Source organism: Crinia signifera, chromosome 4 (assembly GCF_055691185.1).
Source record: "Crinia signifera chromosome 4, ASM5569118v1, whole genome shotgun sequence".
NCBI lineage: Eukaryota > Metazoa > Chordata > Amphibia > Anura > Myobatrachidae > Crinia > Crinia signifera.
This window is the reverse complement of record NC_139220.1, coordinates 68,683,921-68,706,250: the sequence shown is the minus strand read 5'-3', so window position 1 is coordinate 68,706,250 and position 22,330 is coordinate 68,683,921. Positions and strand designations below refer to the sequence as shown.

General features: G+C 46.2%; 1 protein-coding gene across 1 annotated transcript in view; it reads left to right on the top strand.

Annotated features, from left to right (window-relative positions):
* The first annotated feature begins 1,842 nt into the window (after positions 1–1,842).
* LOC146074087 (serine/threonine-protein phosphatase 2A 55 kDa regulatory subunit B beta isoform) overlaps positions 1,843–22,330 on the top strand; it is a 394,778-nt gene continuing 374,290 nt past the window's right edge. The window contains exon 1 of the mRNA XM_083181821.1: positions 1,843–2,641. Within this exon, the coding sequence (XP_083037947.1) occupies positions 2,572–2,641 (70 nt within the window). The 5' untranslated portion in view covers positions 1,843–2,571. The remainder of the gene's footprint in view (positions 2,642–22,330) is intronic.

Here is a 22,330-nt window from a genome sequence, read left to right as displayed (position 1 = left end):
AGAACCTGTGTAATTAATATGTGTCCCGGATTAAAGGGATGAGTTGGTCACCCTACCAATCTACCAACAGTTCTTGTTTTTCAGGCAGCCTATGGATCTATTGTAAGAATGATGCAGCATGTTTGAAAATGTAACAGTAGTAATGACTACAGCTGTGCAGCAGCTAGGTGATATGGAAAACCTGGACCGTTGGTAGATCTCGAGGACCGGTTTGGCCACTCCTGACCTAGCTGCTGCACAGGTGCACTAATTACTCACTAACACATTTTAAAAGATCCACAGGTGGAAATAATGACTTCACTTGTGATTCTGTGAGGAGATCTGGAAAACATTAAAGGTGCATACACACGTACAGATTTTCTGTCTGATCTATCTGGTGGGAACAAAAACCTGGAAATGTATGGGAGCAACTGACAATCAAAATATTGTTCCCGAACACTTGAAAACAGACCGTGATCAGTCAGACAAATTGTTTAATCGTTCTGATACAACACATTTATCAAAGCATATCTTTTTTTTTTTCTGTTTTCCTGCATTTGGGTGGAATTTTTTGATTGTCATATGCTCCCATACATTTCCAGGTTTTTGTTCCCACCAGATAGATCAGACAGAAAATCTTTACGTGTGTACGCACCTTATCTGTTGGTAGCTCTCGAGGACTGGAGTTGGCTACCCCTGAGCTAGGGGATTTAGAAAACGTGGACCATTGGTAGATCTCGAGGAATGGTTTGGCCACCCCTGCTGTTAACCATTTTACACTTATGGAGGCATTTTTTTCAGGAGAGAAATCCTATGATCCCCCTCCTGCAAGCTCCAATAAGTGACCATGTGCACATGCGAAGTGTCTGTTTTTTTTTTTAAGGGGGTCTTTTAAAATTTGACTCCTCCCAATGTGCTGTGGGTTTGACTTGCAAGGATAGTGGTTATCCCAACCCCTGTGAGAGATTTAGAATCAGCTCTTTGTACTTTATCACTGCATTGCCACAATTATTAATACATACTGTAGGCCAGTTTGTCGAGACTGATTAAAAACTGAACCGGATCACACACGGAACAGTAGATCGGTTCCATTCGACAAACTGTGCCGTTCCGGAGCTTGTGTCTGGTCCGGGAGTGCCTTTTGACAACTTTAACCATGGAGATGAGGCAGAAGACATTACTGCCTTCCCCTATGACCCGGACCATTTTTATTACATTCCTGGTCCATAGTGGGAGGCTGCAATCTCTCCTTCCCTGTCTTTCCGGACAGGTACCCACACCGGATGGGCCACCCCCAGACCACACACTAGGTGCTCCAAAATAACACAGTGAATGGAGCCTGTCTGGTTTGGCGTACCAGGGTTTAGTGTTTACGCATTCCTGTTTGTTTTTTATCTATTAATGGGAAATTAGCTCTATTACACTACCCTGGGAAATGTACCAGGTGTCTGGTGAAAATCCAAAGGAGGATTGCTGTTACCATCTCAGGATACCAGTACTGTAGGGTGCGGAGTTTTAAGCTTCTTGGGAAAACTATTCTTATGGTCGACCCCCCCCCCCCCCCCCCAGAAAATGTTTATCAGTGCTGATTAGGGAATAGATCAGAAACATTGCAGAACAAGGTGTTGGACACAAATAGCTGTATTTTATGTTAACATTTAATTTGTGATAGATGAGAATTATTGATAGCAATACCTTTTATTTATTAGCCAGTGTTAATATGTAACCTCTTGCAGTGGTGGTTTCACTGTGGGTAAATGTATGACACAGCACTTGTCCTCAGCTTGAAGAAGGTGCAGTGTTGCAGTGATCAGCCTGGATTGGCCTCCTGTGGCATAGGGCATGCTGTAGCCGCTGCTAGTGTAGTAGTGAGGCAGAGTGCCAGGTTTGGTGCTGATGCATGGGACCAGCAGCCACCACACTGCAGCAGCAGGGAGAAGGGGAGAGGTCAGGCGATACACTAGTGACGCAGTTGCACAGAGACAAGCTGTAGGGGAGGAGCCGCGGCACCAAATGCTGCATCTCCCTGTTTCCACTCACCGGCAGCAGCAGCATCTGACTCCCGCAGCAGCTCTACTACCCGCACCGGCTCAGCAAGGTGTGCAGCCCCGAACCAGGACACGGACTGTAAGACACCCATGGGACGCACCGAAGGCATCCTGCACGCGTCTACCTGATCCGAGGCACGGCGCAGAGAGGGTTCAGGTCCCAGAGACAGCGGGGAAACTGCAGTCGTAGCGGCTCCTCTACATCAAGCAGCAGCAGCAGCAGCAGCAGCAGCGAGAACCGGCAAGCAGGATCTGCGGCAGCATCGCTGCGACTGGGAGATCCGTGCACCCCGGAGAGCTGTGGCAGCAGTGGGTGCGGTGACCTGTTGGGCCTGTGCTGGGAGGAACAGCATGTGCTAGCAGCTCCCCCGGCAGCCACCCCTGTACCCAGCCCTACATACCCACCCTTCTCTCCTCCTGCCGGGAAGCGGTGCCATGGCGTGCCCCGGGCAGCTCCCTCTCCTCCTCTGCTAGAGGCGTGCTATAGGGATCATGGATACTTGTATTTTTCCTTTTACCCTTCAGAAAAGTAACCGGGCTGTAAATGGAGGAGGACATTGATACCCGTAAAATCAACAATAGTTTCCTGCGCGATCACAGCTATGCAACAGAAGGTGAGTGTGCGCTGCATTCCTCCGCAGCCTCTGCCATCACCTTGGCAACTCTGCCTCCCCCTGCCGCCTGCATACACTGCTGCTGATGCTGCCTGCATACACTGTGCCCCCTGCCACCCCTACATGCTATTGCTCATCACTGCCAGAGCCGCTGTGCTCACTGCTGCCTTCATACACTGCCCCCCCACCCCATGGTGTGCTTCATGCTGCCTGCGTACACTTTCAGTATTCATTCTCACTCTCCCTGCTCCCTACATACATAACCTAATGCTGTCATAGTCACTGGGCCCGCTGCTCCCTGCATAAACTAATGCCGATCACTGACAGCCATTATGTACCCCGCCCTGCTCCCTACATATTGTGTGTCCCTGCTCCCTACATGCACTGCTAATGCTCTTCTAGTGATAGCATGTCTGTTATGATGGGGGTGTGACACCTTGATGATTGCAGTAAAGGAGCACATAGCTGTGAATTAATTTTGCATGCCACATAAGAATAACAGCAAGCAACTATGCCAATCATTTATTTTCAACTGCAGGAACGCATGCTTTGCATTGGGCAGACGGTAGTGCCCATAAGAGGCTTTAAAATGCGCTCTCCAATTTATCTAGATGGATTAGAGATGGGAATGGGGGGGGGGGGGGGGGTTCAGATGTTTTAATTGCAACTTGTTGTTCTTTATCACCAATTGGCCTGCTAGCTTCACTGTATTTGCTGTATCCTGAGATTTCTTGCAGAAATGAATCTTCGCCCTACAGTTAACACTAGATTAGTGATAGGCCTGCAGTCTGTTTCACATTGCAACTATAGTAGTTGAACTCCTCACCACATTAAATCCCATCTGTGGTCTGTGCCAACTAGAAATAAGCCTACAGTTATAAATGAGTGCTACAACCTGTAGTTGTGAAGGGTAATTCATATCTGTGTGTGTGTGTGTGTGTGTATGTGTATATATATATATATATATATATATATATGTATGTATATATATATATATATATATATATATATATATATATATATATATATATATATATGTATATGTATATATATATTTTGTATAAGAGGTTTATATTCTATAGCTGTGCATTTCGTAGAAGACTTTATACTTCATGGTTGTCTGTCAGAGATCAGTAGGTAGAGATAAAACAGTTACTATGGGAAACTGAAAAGCTTCATATTCATTTCATCAGAGGGGTTGGGATCATTTGGTCTACAGCATGATGGTCAACAGTCATTAGGTCGACACGGGAAAAGGTCGACATGGTTCTAGGTCGAAAGGTCATTAGTTCGACAATGTCTAGGTCGACAGTCAAAAGGTCGACATGGGGGTTTTCACTGTTTTTTAGCTGAATGTCAACACAGTCGACATGAACACAGTTTAAAGTGCACTGCATCGCTCACAATGCGCCGGGAACACTATTTTTATTTTCCCACGCCCTAGTGGATGGTAGGGCATGAAATACCGCCTGTCGGCTCAAGAAACAGTGAAAAACCCCATGTCGACCTAGACATTGTCAAACTAATGACCTGTCGACCTAGACCCATGTTGACCTTTTCCCATGTCGACCATCATGCTGTAGACCAAATGACCGCATCTCCATCAGAGTGTGCCCTGGGTAGTGTGATGGAAGGTGTGTGTGTGACAGATGCACCCTGCCGCTCGCTCACCAGGTGTGCCTACTCACACTTGCTTCAAACATGCATTGGCTTGCCAGCAAGGCATGTTGCTGTAGAAGGTCCTGCCTCTTATAATAGCTTGGCAGGATGCTATAGTTTCTTTTGTACAGAAGCACAGATAATGGTCATTTCCCTGTGTATAATGCAGCCAAAATGAATGTCTTTTAGACCTCGAAATGTTAATAGTGAAGTTTAATAATTACCAGCTCTTATATGAATGCTGCCATGGAGGCAAATGAAAGGTTTGCTACAATGTCCTCAGCTGCTTGTAGTAAAGATTGGCTTACAAGAAGGGTCTAGGGATGTTAATCAGCTAAACCTTTAATAACCAGATGCATTATTGTAATGAAAGCAGCAGGTGTCACCTTCATTAGCCTTTGCCCTGCAAAGCACGCTTAGTGGTGGAAATAATTTATTTCAAGAGTTCCTCGCAGAGGACAATTTTTGTTCAGTCAAGGCATTCTGTAGGGTGTGGTGACGGGATGCAGTTAAAATCCGGGCAGTCGGGATCCCGGCGTTCAGAATCCCGACCGCCGAAATCCTGACACTCTCTCCCTCCGTGGGTGTCCACGACACCCCTGGAGGGAGAATAAATTAGCGTGCCGAGCGTATCGAGGCACCGGGCCCGCTGCGTGGCGAGCGCAGCGAGCCCGCAAGGGGGGGCGATCCACGTCCCCCCCCTTGTCGGGATTTTGAACGCCGTGATCCCGACCGCCGGGATTTCATACTGAATCCGTGATGACCAGGGCAACTGTCCACACTTTTTTACATCTTAACTCCACCCTTTATCTTTGTGTTCTTCATATTCCGTGCACATTCCTTTGTAGTGCTACTTATTGATGCGCTTTCTTCATCATTATTATTTTTTTTATTTATCAGGATTGTTAGGATAGAACCACTTCATTTACATTAGAACCGTGTCTCATGATTTAATAACTTGACTGCTGGGGGATTCTAAATAATAGCCCATGTTAACTCCTGACTTATTATTTGCACTGTATTGTAATCATCTGCCATTGTCAGTCACAGAAATTGAGTTGCACTAATTTCACGTGCAGTCTGGGCAGCTATTGCTAGTCCTGAGCTGCTACTGGAAGAGCTTTCATCTTTTGTGTTCTTATCCCGTCCGATGTACAGACCATGCTCAAGGCCGTGTTCAAGAAAATGTAAAAAATTAGGTACTTGTTTCCTATCTGGGCGCCCACGATTTTAATCGGGGGTAAAATCGGGGCCATCGCGGGCATCGCGGCCGATAAAAAATCGGGTGCGATGTGCCAGACGCGATGCCCGCGATTTTCCCATAGAGAACAATGTTAAATGCCTCAATTTACCCGCGATGACCGCGATTTACCATAGGAAACAATGTTAAATGGATCAATTTCCCCAAATTATCATAGGGAACAATGGGAAATGGGGCAAAAACACCCCTGAACATAAAAATGTCCCCCCAAAAGTAGTTGACGCCACCCCGCCATCAACGTGAACCCGAAGCGATGGGCGCCCAGATAGGAAACAAGTACCAAAAATTATTTCACTTTTTCCATTTTTTTTATTCTGCAAAAATGATTTCACTTTTTCCATTTTTTTTATTCTGCAATTAGAAGTAGTGGCCACCACTGTAATATCATTACTGTTACTCTAAGAAATACAGTACATGCTTATTCCTAGGCTGGCTCCCCATTAAATCTTTAGGACAGTGGTTGTCACTTTTGAATCGCGGCACCCTAGGGTATCAACATTGTTTTCAATGGTATTGTGCCATCAACTGCAGTATGGAGAATCTCATCTCCGACTTGATGAGTTATCTCTTCTTTATTGCTTTTGTTTAACACATGGGTGTGCTTCTGATGGACAACTAGACAAAGTTCAAGTATGTTTATTATTTATTAACAGTTTCTTATATAGCGCACACAGATTCTGCAGCGCTTTACAGAGAATATTTAAACATACACATCAGTCCCTGCCCCAGTGGAGCTTACAATCTATATTCCCTACCACACATATACACGCACACATACATTCTAGGGTTATTTTGTTGGGAGCCAATTAGCCTACCAGTATATTTTTGGATTGTGGGAGGAAACTGGAGTACCCCCACGCAAGTACGGGGAGAATATACAAACTCTGCACAGTTAGAGCCATGGTGGGAATCAAACCCATGACCTCAGCACTGTGAGGCAGCAATGCTAACCATTACACCATCCGTACTGCTCCAGTCTTCCTATACATATCACAGCAATAACCAGCTGATTATGTGTCTGTTCATTTTAATGCTCCCCTCTGAAGGCTGAACAAGCTTGTAACCACTGCAACATGCTCTGACTACAGTGATGGGTGTCCTGGGATCAGCCTGTGCTATACTTAGCTTTAGCATGTTGTGCGGGGAATGCTGCTGTCTTCATCAGATAGTTCCCCATTTGTCTTGTCTATATGTGAGATAGCAATGCCTGGCCTATTCATTCATAAGTACAGATATCTGCCTCTGATTCCTTCAAGGTCTCTTACTACAGGCATTTTTAATATGTAGAAAAAGACTAGCAAAGAACTGATGTAGTGGAACTAGCATTCTTCATACAATAGAATTGATGTCATTTTATGTTTGATTCTCACTTTGCATGCTCTCTAATTATTTTTACTAAGTACTGGGATTTCTTTGTGTTCAGAAGGGAATCAATAAAGTGAAGTCACGTGTTATCCAGCCAATTTAAAGTAATAGAAATTCACACCTAAGCTGTTTTTTACGGACACATTTCAAGCATCAAATTTACGGAAGCTAATGAGAATATGTAATTTAGCCTGCAGGTTTTTTTTTGGTGGAAGTTGGTTCATTGTGTAAGAAAGCATTTATTTCTGATAGTCCTGAATAGAACAGTTTGACATTTGAACTGTGAATTGCCACTATACATGGCAAATAATTTTTGGCACAATGGGTGAGGTTTGTGCGATGTACTGTAACCCATAGCAACCTATTGAAATCTTAAGCTGGGTACACCCTATATGATTTTTTTGAATGATATGCGTAATAACAATATCATTGTGCTTATTAAGTGTGCGCACTCCCACAAATTGTTTGAACATGCAGAACAATCTGATGATATAGTCCAGCGGTTCTCAAACCATGGGTCCCGACCTTCTCAGCATGGGGTCGCGACTCCATGTTGCTAACCACCAGGATGATGACTTCTCTAATCTGTCAGTGGTTCAAGGAGTCTGAAAAATCTGTTTAATTGTCTGTTATTTTACACTCCTCCCATCATTTTGTGCCTCCACAATGCTGCCATGCCTGTGCTGTCTGCTGACTACACATGTGATGACCTTCTGTAGTAACTTGCTGGGGTCCTGTCATTATTTTTGTCATCTGATTGGGTCCCAGAGCAAAATACTTTGAGGACTCCTGATATAGTCAGTAACTGCTTGGCGGGTGTCCCGGTGATAGGCGTGAACAATATTATTAATGATTTTGTTCCGTGTTCCGTTCCGTGTTTCATTTTTGTAGCATCAACCATATCGTTGACGAAATCGGCGGTGCCACGTATTCTCCAATGTGTATGGACCTTTATTGTCTAAAAGTGTACTAATAACATTTACATTTAGAACCTTACTAGTTAATATGGGTTTTAGACTTTTACAGAGATATCTTATTACCTGTGATCTCTTATAATAGGCTTGTCTGGGGCTATCTAATTAGCCTTGAAAATCTGGCAATGCCATGGCTTATCAGGGATCTTGTTTCACCTGCCACAGGCAGGTGAAGCAAAATCCATGAAAACTGACCCATTTTCCTACAAAAAACAGGCTGCGACATCCAAAAACTCGGGAGAGCATATGCTTTTTATTAGGCAATCCAAATAGTATATTCCAATAAACATCGTAAAAATTGCCAAAACTGTTTTTCACACCTGATATTTCAGCGGGTCGATAATGACTAGGTTGACAGCTAAGAATGTTCAACCTAGGGTATCTAGGTTGATGTTGACAGAAACTTGACACAGGCTTTAGGTTGACATGAATTTTTGCTTCGGGCACTATTATATTCTCACTCTAAGCGCCTTGAGACCTGATGGAGAAAGTGCGCTATATAAATTAAACTTACTTGGATAGTAAAGTATGAAAAAAACACCTTTTAAAAAAAAAAAAAATGTGAAAACCTTATTCGGGTCAACCATGTCCATGTCGACCTTCTGTCAAAGTCGATAAAGGTTACAGTATGTCGACCATTATTAGGTGTGATACATTTAGTGGTCAACCTAGTGACTTTTGACCTAGACATTGTTGATCCAGGGATCGCATACCTCTGAAAAATAATTGTGGTTCATAAGTATAAAATGCGGAAAAAAAAAACAGTTGAATAGGTGCCAGCACTGGATAAATTGAATCCTCAGTAGATATGGAAGGGAATGACATAAACCAGGGGTGTCAAACTCAAATTCATCGGGGGCCGCATCAGCAGTTTGGTCACCCTTAAAGGGCCGGTTGTATCTGTAGGACTATGTGTCCACTCTTTATTATCATAATAGTGTCCTTCATACAAGTATGTCCCAAATAATACCACTGTAACTCAGCAGTAGCATTTCCCTCCTGCAACTGCAGTACATTAGGGCACACCACACGCTGCCTGCACAGGGGGGCAGCACTCAGTCTTAGGGCATATGTCCTGCTTATTATCATGGGACACAGCAACTAATGATGGGCTGCAATGTGCCAGTGCACACACACACACATAGGCAGAGCGTTTGACACTTACCCGCTCTGATGCGTCCACTCCAGTCTGAGCTGCTCCACCACCGAGGACACAGCTGCGCTCTCACACAGGCGCATTTCCCCCTCCCTCCTGTGAGTAGCGCTCCTCGCACTATCTATCCATGAGTGGGGGGCAGCGTGCTCCCGGTCACTGTGCAGTGCACACTCAGCAGTAAGTGACCTGGAGCGCACAGCAGCAGCAGCACTATTCACCACGACGGACCTGCTCTTTCCTCTCTCTGGCTCCTATACAGCAGGTGGGAGCGGAGGAGGGGTTGACGACCAGCGGCACTGCGCTAGAGGGCAGACGTTCTCTGGCTTGTAGGCTGCCGCGCATGCCACATGAAGAGGTCTGGCGGGCCGGATTCGGCCCGCGGGCCTTGTGTTTGACACCTCTGACATAAACCATCTAAAGGCTTGTGAGCATACTGTAATTCTAATCAAGTAAATGACCTGTTAAGTGTGATGAAACAAAAAAGTGTTCATGTCTGCAGTATTCTACTGTTCTGTTATTATGTGATGAATAATGGTGGTTGTCACAATGTGAAAAATATGCAATCACACAATTGCGCTTCCTGGGAGGCCTGGAGCATTGACAGAATGGGAGGGGTTGCAGCTTTTCCATGATCGGCAAACATGCTTGCTATCCTTGTGTTGGCTTTATTTACGGTCTTAGTTTTTCACAAGACTTAGAAAAATCGCAGCTCCACTATCAAAATGCTTTTTTTGTGTACAGGTTGATACCTCTGCTAATGGTATAACCAATCCTAAAACTTTTTACACAAGATGAAGCCTCCCAGAACACATCATTTATGCATAAGTCAGGATGTATTATACAGCGCTGAAGCTTTGTGACCTGTCAATACAGCAAGTTTGTTGAGTTTTTTTTATAGCTGTGTGATGGGGGCATTCATGTTACAATCCTGTTCTTCCCATTGCGCAGAGGTGTTCTCTGTGTTCAGGAAATGCCAGCTGTCGAAGTTCAACAACTTGTTGGCCTTAAGGCTTATTATTCTCAGATTGGTTCAGTAGAATGTAATTTGTACATTGATCCTTCATTCTGGCAACAATGAAATTAAGGAACATCCCCTGAATGGTCACATTGCATCAAAACAATTATCCTTGGCCGTGAAGTAATTACTGTTGCTTTTAGCTAAAACACAAAGCTAATTTAAATTACTAAAAAATCCTGGGGCAGAATTGTTTGGTTTTTCCTTTTTTACTATTTTGCCATTGTAAAAGTCTTACGGACAGATTTATTTAGCTTCAAAAAGTTAAAGTGGAGAGTGATAAACAACCAGCCAATCAGTTTCTATCTTTTTTTAAACACAGCCTGTAGCATGACAGTGAAGGTAATTTCACACACTCTGGTTTTGCCCGGACTGCAAAACGGCTTTTTGACGGACAGTTGTGCCTTTCACATGCACCAGTTCTGCGAGCCGTTGCTCTGTAAATTTGGGGGTGAGGATTATGAATGACGTCAGGTTGGGGGCGGGGAGAGCTAAAACCGCACACCAAATGACCGATGTGTAAAAAAAGGCCCCCATTTCCCTCTTCACACACTGACCTGTTTGGACATGATGGCCACGTGGCAGCTGTCTTTTCCAGTGGTAAGATCTGGCGGCCGGGCCATGGCCGACCCACGTGGTGGGACACATTAGCTGTTCATTGTGACTTATGTGTACGGCACAGCTTTTGGCAGTGCAGAGTTTTGCCACCCGACATCAGCTGGAGTGTATGAAATAGCCCTTAGGAACTGATTGGATGCTTGTTGATTGGCATTCTAGCTGTTTGTTGAGGTTATCTGAATAAATTTCACCCCATGCTTCAAGAAGTACCTCCCAAAAGTTGTATTGGCTTGATAGGCACTTCTTTTGTACTATATGGTCAAGCTGCTCCCACAACAGCTCAATGGGGTTGAGATCTGGTGACTGCACTGGCCACTCCATTACAGACAGAATACCAGCTGCCTGCTTCTCCCTAAATAGTTCTTGCATATTCAGAGTTGTGCTTTGGTTCATTGCCCTGTTGTAGGAGGAAATTGGTTCCAATCAAGCGCTGTCCACAGAGTATGGCATGGCGTTGCAAAATGGAGTGATAGCCTTATTCAAAATGCCTTTTATTTAGTACAAATCTCCAACTTTACCAGCACCAAAGCAGCCCCAGACCATCACATTACCACTACCATGCTTGACAGATGGCATCAGGCACTCTTTCAGCATCTTTTCAGTCTCGCAAATGTTTTTTCTCTTACATTCTTATGGGATACAGGGAAGTCGTTCATAACGATGGGGAAAAGAGGGTATCCGAAGGAGACAGGCACTTATAAAACTTTATACAGGGTGTACTGGCTCCTCCCCTCTGCTCCCCTCCCTCTAACCAGTTTAAGAAATGTGCCTCAGGAGAAGCACGCATCAGGAAGAGCTCCAGAGAGTTTTGTCTTCTGTTTCATTTCTTTATTATTTTGGGACTGCTGTTTGGACTCAACAGCAGTCCTGCGTCGTGGGAGACTAGCTGCAGGCCACTTCATGGTACCGAGCTGTCCCTGCCACAGGACCACTGTCCTGCGTGGGTGATGTTACCGCGGGCATTGCGCTGCAGCGCGCACACCCCTGGCATGCCGCACACCCCTAGTCCAGTCTGAAGACGTCGTGTGGTGAGTACTACCCCGGGGTCCTCCGCCGTGGGGTCCCCGGGTAACGGTGCGGCAAGATGGCGGTGGCGGTGCCCTGCACAGGGACCGTGCAACCCCCTGCATACACTGGGACAGGGTACTGCCTCCTGTACTGTCCAGGGCAGTTTACCAAAGGGTTTGGACATTATTCAATGTCATTCTTAGTATAAAAATGCAGGTAAGCTCCGGCGCCATTACGCTGGGCTGAGCTTACCCAGAGTGGGACCATAGCTCTGTGAGGGCGCCAAAACCTGCTTCCTGCTTCTTCCCTGGCTGCTGGAAACGCCATTGTACTGCTACAGACACTCCTCAGCGGTATGGAACAGAGGGAATCTGCTTGCAGAGACAGCATCAGGTTTTCAGCGCTTGTGTACTTGTACACTTGCCTGCATACACTGTAAAGTACTGTTAGATTACTGTACTGTTTACCAGCTATTTAAAGGAGAGCTCAGGTTGTTTGGTGTATTGGTCCCCTCCATTACCCTCTGTACACTACCCCACTAGCTTGTTAAGCTATAAACTACTCAGATAGTACTACACATAGTAATTAATAATCTAAATCACACTGCATATCCACTGTTTGCTCTGTGTGTGAGGGGAGACTGTTTGTTTGTCACAATGGTGAGGAAACTTACATGTATGGTGTGCAGTGATAAGTTTGTGGCAGCTTCTTCATCACAAGTTACTTGTGGGCCATGCATGTCCCCACAAAGTAGTGGGGTTCCCCCACAGCTTACTGGACAGCAAGGTAGCACACAGGACAGCTCACAGGAGCCTGCCTGGGCAGCAGGGATGAAATCCATGCTAGAAACTGTAACTACACAGTTATGCTGCTTTCAGACCGCATAACTGGCTTTGACCCTGTATTTGGAAACGTTTCCAAAAACGGGTCTGCCAGATAAAACCCCTTTCACACCGCAGCACTTAAACGGTATATTACCGTTTAAGTGCCGATTTTTTTGACACTGGCAGACCCGTTTTTGGAAACTTTCCAAATACAGGGTCAAAGCCAGTGCAGCCTTCAGCCCTCCCCTCCGTGCAGCTCCCCCCCCCCCTCGCGTGTCGACCGAGAGCATGTCGACGCCCCCCGCGCATGTCGACGCCCCCCGCGCGTGTCGACGCCCCCCCACCCCTGCGTGTCGGCGCCCCCCCCCCCCCCGTGTCGACTTACCCCGTGCCGGTACCTCCGTTGTGGACTGCAGCTCAGTATGCTCGGAAAGCACTTATGAAAAAAGTGTCTTCCAGAAAATGGCTGCCCCATAGGAAACCCTGTTTAAAAAAACTGTCTTCCGTATGGGGGGCAGCCATTTTCTGAAAGACACTTTTTTCATAAGTGCTTTCCGAGCATACTGAGCTGCAGTGCCGGGAACCACAACGGAGATACCGGCACGGGGTAAGTCGACACGGGGGGGCGCCGACACGCGGGGGGCGTCGACACGCGCGCGGGGGGGGCTCCAGTGCTGTGAATACTTAATGAGCGCTCATTAAGTATTCACTGTGCTGAATTTAGGACCCAGCTCATTGGCTGGGTCCTAAATACCGTTTCTGAGCCGATTTTTGCGCTAAAATACCGGTTCAGAAACGGGTAGGACCCTGCATTTTAACCGGTTAGAAAAAACGGCATTTTCTAACCGGTTAAGTGGGACTGGACCTTTCAGACCGCACACATTACCGTTTTAAAACGGTAAAAAAACGGCAATTTACCGTTTTAAAAGTGCGGTCTGAAAGGGGCATTAGCTGCTACAGCAGCACAGACCCAGAGGGTGCAGAGGGAGCTTACTATCCTCTCTGCCAGAGTTGATATAATGACTCCTACCCCTGGGGTAACTCGTAAGAGAAGTGCACCCTCTCAAACCCCTGACTCTTTTGCAGATGACGGGGATGATGATGATGATATTGCAGACGCGGGGGGTGAGGAGCCTGATGCTTCAGTCACTGCTCCGGGGCACAGAGCCATTAATTATGGCAATCAGGGGGGTGCTTGACCTTCTCTTAGCTGAATCCTCTGAAGGGGATTCTTTCTTTGCCACTCAGAAAAAACAGCAGGTTGTTTTCCCTGAGCAGACTGACTTGGAGAATACTTTTAAGTCAGCGTGGAAAAACCCAGAAATGAGGTTTAAAGTGGCTAAGAAATTTAAAGCCACGTTTCCATTTGATCCTGCGGGACGCAAGGTGTGGGAGGAGCCACCGGAGGTGGATTCCTCTGTGTCTCGTCTAGCAAAAAAGATGGTGCTTCCAGTACCAGGGTCGTCGTCTTTGAAAGACGCCATGGACAGAAAGGTTGAAAATACCCTTAAGTCCATTTTTACTGCTAGTGGCGCGTGTCAGCGTCCAGTCTTAGCAAGCTGTTATATGGCAAAGTCTATATACACATGGGCCTTCCAGATCCAGGAGGGCCTTCTGGGTGACATGACAGTGGTGCAGGTGTCTGAAAAGTTACACCATATTCAGGACATAGCTAAAGTTCTGTGTGAGGCTCAGAAAGAGTTAGGAGCCATTAACGGCCGTAACTCAGCCATGGTGGTGTCGGGTCGCAGATCCCTTTGGCAGTGGATAGCTGACGCTGACTCCAAACGGAGTGTAGAAAACCTCCCCTTCACTGGCGACAGGTTGTTTGGGAGTGATTTAGATGAGTTAATCTCTAAAGCCACAGCAGGGAAGTCCATCTTCCTGCCATCGACCCCACAGGCGCCCAAGCGTCCTTTTCCATCTCACACCCAGCAGTCCTTTCGGACCAGTAAATTCTGCCCAAAAGCCAGGGGTGGTTCAAATGCAGCCAGAGGCTCCCGAGGTAAATTCAGGAAGCCTTCTGTTTCGGCCACCACAGAGCGGCCTTCTGGGGCAGCTGCAAGTAAACCCGCAGCATGACGGTGGGGCTCCACCAATATCTCCAGCCGAGGTGGGAGCCAGACTGGCGTTCTTCGCCATGTTTGGGAAGCCTTGTGCCTCAATTCTTGGGTACGGGCTCTTATTTTGCAAGGCTACAAGTTGGAGTTTGCAATACAACCACCTCCAGAGGTTTTTCAAATCAGGCCTTCCAGTGTCCCCAGGGGACCAAATGGTTTTGCAGCAAGCAATCCAAAAGCTGGTACAGGCCAGGGTAATAACCCCGGTCCCTCCCCTGGAGAGGGGGCAGGGTTATTATTCAAATTTATTTGTATTCCCAAAACTGGACGGGTCAGTTCGCCCGATACTGAACCTAAAATCCCTGAACCCATTCTTGACTGTAACCAAGTTCAAGATGGAGTCCTTGCGGGCCGTGATAGCGGCACTGGAGGAAGGGGAGTTCTTGGCGTCCTTGGATGTGAAGGACGCCTACCTTCACATCCCAATTTGGCCTCCTCATCAAAAATATTGAGGTTTGCGCTGTTGAACGATCACTATCAGTTCCGCGCACTGCCGTTCGGCCTGTCCTCAGCCCCGCGCATATTCACCAAGGTGATGGCGGAGATGATGGTGGTTCTCAGGAAACAAGGGATTTGTGTTATACCATACTTGGACGACCTGCTTGTAAAGGCGCGGTCGTCAGAGGAACTACAGGCAGCCTTACAGATTACCAGACAGACCCTGTTGGGTCACGGTTGGCTCCTGTACCAAGCAAAGTCCTCTCTGATCCCTTCACAGAGACTCCAGTTCCTGGGGATGGTGCAAGACACGGCTCTCATGAGTGTCCCTGCCACAAGACAAGATTGTGGATATTCAACAGCTGTCCACAGACTTGTTAAAAAAAAACCAGGTGTCAGTGCACCAGTGCATTGTCCTTTTAGGAAAAATGGTGGCCTCTTTCGAGGCTCTCCAATTCGGGAGGTTTCACAGCAGGATTTTCCAGCTCGATCTCCTGAGCAAGTGGTCCGGTTCACATCGCCAGATGCATCGGCAGATTGTGTTGTCGTCTCGGACGAGACTGTCGTTACAGTGGTGGCTCCACACGCCCAACCTACTGGCAGGGCGACGGATTGGCATCCAAGATTGGGTCTTAGTCACCACGGATGCGAGTCTCCTGGGATGGGGTGCAGTGACCATGGGTCAGTCCTTTCTGGTTTGCTGGTTTGTTTTCTCTGAAGGGAATAGTACACACCGCTGTATGAAATGTTCAGTTTCTTGGCAATTTCTCTCATGGAATAACCTTCATTTCCAAGAACAAAAATAGAATGTTGAATTTCACATGAATTTTCTATTTTTCTTTTGAGAGTATAATCGATTCCACAAATGACATGCTCCAGATATTCAGCTAGCTCAAAGGAAGACCAGTTTTATAGATTCTCTAATGAGCAAAACTGTTTTCAAGGGTTTTCGGTATTTATGTATTAGCCAAAGATCCGGTATCTCCCCCTAGCCAAAGCTAAGTTTTCAGCGTAGTGTAGCCTGGCGCCCTGCTAATACTGTGGCGAAGGGGGGAGATCCCGGTTGTCTGAATGGCGGCCTGGAGGGGGGAGATGCCGGGGGGAGGAGACGCGTCCAGTCTGTGGGCAGCAATGTATGTAATTCACTGTAATGCCGCTGGGGGAGCATCACATGGTCTCCCTGCTCCCCCCGCGGCACTACGCTAATTGCGTACGTTGCTGCCGACTGTCATGGCGGACGGCGAGCAGAGTTCCGGAGGTGCTGGAACGCTGGCACCAGGGACATCATTCAGGTAAGTATAATGCACTACACAGGCACACACACACACACACACACTAACAGAATCATATATCCCCTATCCACGTCATACCCCAATTATCCACGTGGGCGTTGAGTTAATTTTAGAAAGTGTGGTGAGAGCAGCGAGGAGACGCAGCTCCGCGTCCCCTCGCTGCGCTCGCCACACTTTCAAAAGTTAACTCCACTCCCACGTGGATAGTGGGTATATGATCCATTATGTATTAGCACAGCTCCCATTACGTAAATCACGTAGTTTACGTAAGTTACGTAATTTGCATAAGTGAAGTAGTTTACTTAGCCAGCATAGTGGTGTATTGGTATTCTCAATACACCACTACGCAAACTACGTAATGGGTGCCCTTGCTAATACATAAGTACTGGGTTTAACGTGATTGTTCACCCAGACTGTGCTCCTCTGCCCGCAGGTCCAATCTAAAGCACTGTGACATTATTACTTGGCACCCCGGCCATTACTATGGGGCGGGTCTAACCCAAACAGTGTAAAGAGTTTTAGCAACAGGAATACCCGAAGGCGCCATTCGGGTAGGGGTCTAATATAAAGGAATGTATTGAATTATAATAATGAAATGTGCAATCCCACCTATCTAAAAAAAACTAAAACAGGAGAACCACTTATCTGTTCAGGAGTATCAAATTAGTGTAGTAATATTGACATGCCAAACAGTAACAAAATAATAATACAAAAATTAAACCCCTTATAAAAGCAAACCTCCCATTAACCCCCCACCCTGTATGACCTATCCCCAACCCAGGCATACTTGGATCCCTTTACTGTTAAACCACCCCCCCCCTCTACCTAAACACACTATCTAATTATACCCCCACCCACCCAGATATAGGGGCCAAAAGACTAATGACCTTAACTAAATGGACTCTGGCTCTCCCACCAGAAGCATGTATAGAGAAAAAAAAATCTTATCAGGATATGGCAATATCAGCAGACAAATAGAACCAAATGTAGGTAAAACAGGATATGAAAATAGAAAGCAGCAAGATGTATTGTAGAGAGGTCCCAGTGGGTAATTCAAAGATAACCTCAGTCCGGCCACCGACAGTCGTTTTGAAATACTATGAATAGAGTACCAGTCCCATCCTCATACAGTTCAGCATGTTGGTACAGTAGAGGTTTCGGATTACCCGGCAGAAAAGTGGGTAGTGGCACTGGAAGCATTGCGGGCATTCTCCCGTGATTAAACGTGGATTGGCAGTGTGCCAGCAAATTAGACATAGTCACGAGAGAAAGCCGGTCTCCATCACTCATGGGCTTAACATGAATTGCAGGGTTGCTGCTTGGGGACGCAATAATCCCATCGCTATCTGCAGGTTGTCTAAATGCTGTAAGAATCGTAGGCAGCTCAGGGGTACAATATTGGAGGAGAAATGTTCCTCTATGGTCTTCTCCATTCACAGTAGTATAGAAAATGTGAGGTGTTTCCATCTGTAGCTCCACAGGATATGAAAGAGTCCTAGAAGTATTAGACAGATGTAACATCTGCAACAGCATCAGCCCCCTCAGCAGGGGTAGGTTTATCCTCCCGTGTCATCTCAAACTTATGTAAGAGTCTCTGGGTTGAGGTTTGAATATATTTGAGGAGAGAAGAGACATCCATGACTCTATCGTATAACATTAAATAGATTGCCCAGAGTATCAGTAGCAATACTGGTTTAGGGGGTTATGTCTTGCATTGTTACCGGAATGCAGAGCCCTATGCCCAGGGGAGACAGACCGTAGCAAGGACAATTTTCCAGAAACACAGAGATAGTGATCACCGAGAGCTAATCGACTCACCACCCCGGGTATAGCATGCGGTTCAGATGGAGGCACTGAGCTAGGAAGATCCAAGATGGCCTCGGGCACACCCCGACCTCCGGGACAGACAGTGGATCGGCGGGGAGCTGCAGGGAGGGTCCAGTCCGGATCAGCAGGCAGACACAGGGAGATGTCCAGCAGCCTCGCCGGGCGGTAGACCCGCCAAGCACAATGCCCGGTAGCAACCCAGAGCACCGCACCGAAGGACCCACTGCCGAGAACACCGGGTACAGAGAGAGAAAGGTGCGGGGATGACACCGCCGGATCACCACTGGGGACACAGGAGAGGTTTCCCGGAGCACTCAGCCCTAAGGCAGTAGGTAATGATGCAGAAAAAGGAGCTTATTCAGGATATTAGGCGGGAGAGCCAGCAAACACGCCTGTCCCTCACTCAAGGCCATGCCCCCAACTGGTCATTCTCTTAATGATGTTTTATCTCTGCCATGTACATTCCCTGGGACTTTGGTATATACTGTATGGTTATATGGCTTTTCTCTGGTATTTGAGAACACCTAGATGTTTATTTATTGTATTTACCTCTTACCCTTACTACCAGTTTATTATTCTGTTGTGTCTGGTGGATTACACTGTTATTTTCTACTCTATTCCACTTGCAGTATGTTATGTCTGCGTTATACAGGTTGAGTATCCCGTATCCGAAGATCCGTTATCCGAATTATTCCGAAAACCATACATTCCAGAAAGTGAAAAAAAAAATATTTTTTTTGCTAAAAACTCACTGGGGACATCTGTAACAGCACTACTGGGGACGTGATATGTAACTGGCACTATATATGTACAAGAAAATGATTGCTTGGCATTCAAATTCAATATCTACTATAACACACAAATTTTGTTTCATGTTTTGAAACCTTGTTTTATGAACAAATAAAATATATATGTGTGCATTTCATGTGTTTGATGTGTTTATACAGTATAAATGCAAGATACTTCAAAATACATCATTGAAATATTAAAATATTCCGAAATACGGAATAATCCGTTATCCAAAATTCTCCTGGTCCCGAGCATTTTGGATACGGGATACTCAACCTGTACAATGTTTTTTCACTTTCTTTTAGCAGTGTCCCGTTTACATCCTTATTAGTGTCTCTGTATCTTTCCCTGTTTACTTCAAATGTGAGATAGCAGGCCGAAATCGGGATTATGACTGCTGCAGGCTCAGGTTCTATTCTCCCTCTATGGGGCCATGGACCCCCATGAGGCAGAATAGCATCTGGCAAGTGGGATCCATGATTGGCATTTAAACAGTCGAGATTCCAATGTCGGAGTACTGATCGTCAGAATCCCTTCTGTCGGGCCCTCATCCGTATATTCCAGCCTGTCACCATGTTTATTTACACAGTTTGGGTTAGACCCACCCCCTAGTTACTGCCAGGATGCTGCTTTTTAAAAGGTATTCTGTTTATTTGTTGTAAAAATGCTGGCATAAAACCCTGAAACTTTGACAAAAGACTTGTTTTGAAAGACTATTATTTATTCTGCATGCTGTCAGTTTTTTTTTTTTTTGGGATGATCTATATCCGGTTATGATTATGTACATGTTTGAATATTGACTAGTACTAGCGCTAGTCAATTTTTAACACTTTTTTTTTTCTTTGAATTTTTATAAAAAATGTCAGACGCTGACATTTTTAGTGGATATTTTTCCCATCTCACACAGATGTTGGCATGCAAAGGGTTAATATTTTGAAATACTTAAAAAAATAAATAAAAAATCAAATTGGTAGATGGCACAAAAGTTGTTATATTTAAAAGTTTGGCTGTAGTGCTGCCATCAGGGTGATTCTGTGGGCACAGCTGTCCTGGGCCTGGCCTCTGACAGACAGGGAAGGGACCGGGCCACTCATTTTGCTCACGGCACCCTCCCAACTGCCTCCACTGTGCTGCCTGTGCTGAACGAAACCCATCTGCCCTCTGCTCCCAGAGTGCAGGCTTCACCTCTGGATGCTGGCAGACAATTAAAATGTGGCATCAGCTGGGAAGCCAATCAAGCTCATGTAGCGGCAGCCACTCTGGCTGCTGGGCCACGAAGCCCAGTGGGGGAGTCTGTGCTTTGTCCCCCCCCCCCTCTCCAAGCAAAGCCATGTGGTAAGTGAGGGGGAGAGAGAGGGGATGGTAAGGGAGGGCCAGACTAGTAATCAGACCTGGGTACTACAATTTCTAGTGGCAGCCCTGTTTGGCTGTAATAGAATGTATAGGTCTGTATTAATGAGGATCAGGTTTATTGTTCCATTTTTAGAAAATAGGTTTTCTCTTTCGTCCATCCCGGTGACACAGCTAACCTTGGGATGAAGGAGGGTCCACAGGAGCCAAGGCACCTATGCTGAAAGCTTTCCTCTGGACGCAGGCTCCTCCCTTCCGCATCCCATCATGCCTCAGTTAGTTTTAGATGCCCACAGGATTGGGTGCTATGCTGATCGGCTGCTGCAGCCGCTGTTTTTTCTTGGATTTTTTACTAGAATAGCTATGTTTTTATTTTATTAACAGTGCTTTAGTGCAGGTTTTTCACCAGTGTGCTGCTTCTGATAGAAGCTCTGCACACTGAGAGCGAAGAAGAGGCTGACAGATGCATGTCCTGTCAGCGCTCTGTGTGCTGTCTGCTGTCTGCGCCCACTGCACAGCGCTTAACCTCTGCTCTGCTGAGGTTTGCCTGGGCCCTGGGAGCGTCTGGAACAGGCTCCTTGCTTAGATGGGGATCGTGGGGGAAGGACCTCCTGTGATTCTCGATTAAACAGCGCTAATTTAACCACGAATTTACTTTGAAACGCGTTGGTGTGGTATAGGTGAGGCACGGACGGCTTCAAGATAGACCAATTCCATCGGTCCCACTCTTAGTCATCCTACTCTGATCCGGAGGAGAAGGCTGTTATGGGTTTGCGTTTTGGAGCTTTCCGTCCCTCTCTACTGTTTTTTTATTGCTTTTTGGATGTGAAATTTTATACCGTTTTTAATAAATTATTCAATGCTTGGAGATCTTGGCGTTTGTTGTTGGAAATCTGTTCAAGTGCTGGGACGCATCAAAGAAACCCTGATATGAACATAGGGATCTGGTGCCAGTACGATTTTCCAAACATATTGAGTGTGAATAACAGAAATTTGGAGCCGTAAAAGATACCATGATGTGCACATAGGGAACAGTCATCAAGTCAGTCATATTGGTTCACTACCCCTTCCATTTAAGACAGAAGGGTTTCTGAGGAGCGTTTTAAAGAAACCTTGTTTTGCAATATAAGGACCAACACCAAGGTCAGTGTGGTCCTATTAGCAACACACCCCAAAAATAACCCTGAATAAACAGGAGGAAATCATCTAGAAGAATAGACCAGCGCTGGGAAGCTAACCTATATTGTTTTTTTCTTGTCTGATTCATAAGATTCTTCAAAACTTCCTGAGAGTCCTTCCTCTAGGCGGCCTTCAGCTACTCCCCCTCTGTTATCTTTGGATTCTGATGATGATGGTGTGTGTGCAGAAGACTAAAGTTGGGAGCAAAGGGAAGAGGCTGATGCTTCTGTCCCGGGCATTGAGGATTTAATCCTGGCCGTTAAACAGGCATTAGACTTGTCTGAGGAAGACAAGGTGCAGCCTCATTGTGTATTCAAAAGAATGCATAGAGATTCTGTTAGATTTCCTTCGGACTAAGGTATGGTCTTCTTGTTAGGGGAAGCTTGGAAGGTTCCAGGTAAAAAAGTGACTATGTCCAAGAGGTTTGCAAATATGTACCCCATGCCTGAGGAGCATGTAAAGCTGTGGGAGAAAGTTCCGTTGGACGCTCCGGTGGCTAGATTGTCAAGCCACAGCCTTGCCGGTCCAGGGGGGAGCAGCCTTCAACGACCCTGTAGACAAAAAAGTGGAAGGATGTCTTAAGGCAGTTTTTGAAGGTGTGGGCTATACTCTCCACCCCATTATTGCTTCAGCTTGGGTAACCAAAGCTATTATTAAGTGGGCTGAGGCTTTGGGAGATCAGCTGCTTTTCTATTAGCAGAAAAACTGAGATGTGCAGCAGAGTAGATCACTGAGGCTGATGGAAGAAGGTATCCGCCACGTCTGTGTGTGCAAGGCGAGCCCTCTGGCTTAAGCCCTGGGATGCAGACGGTGA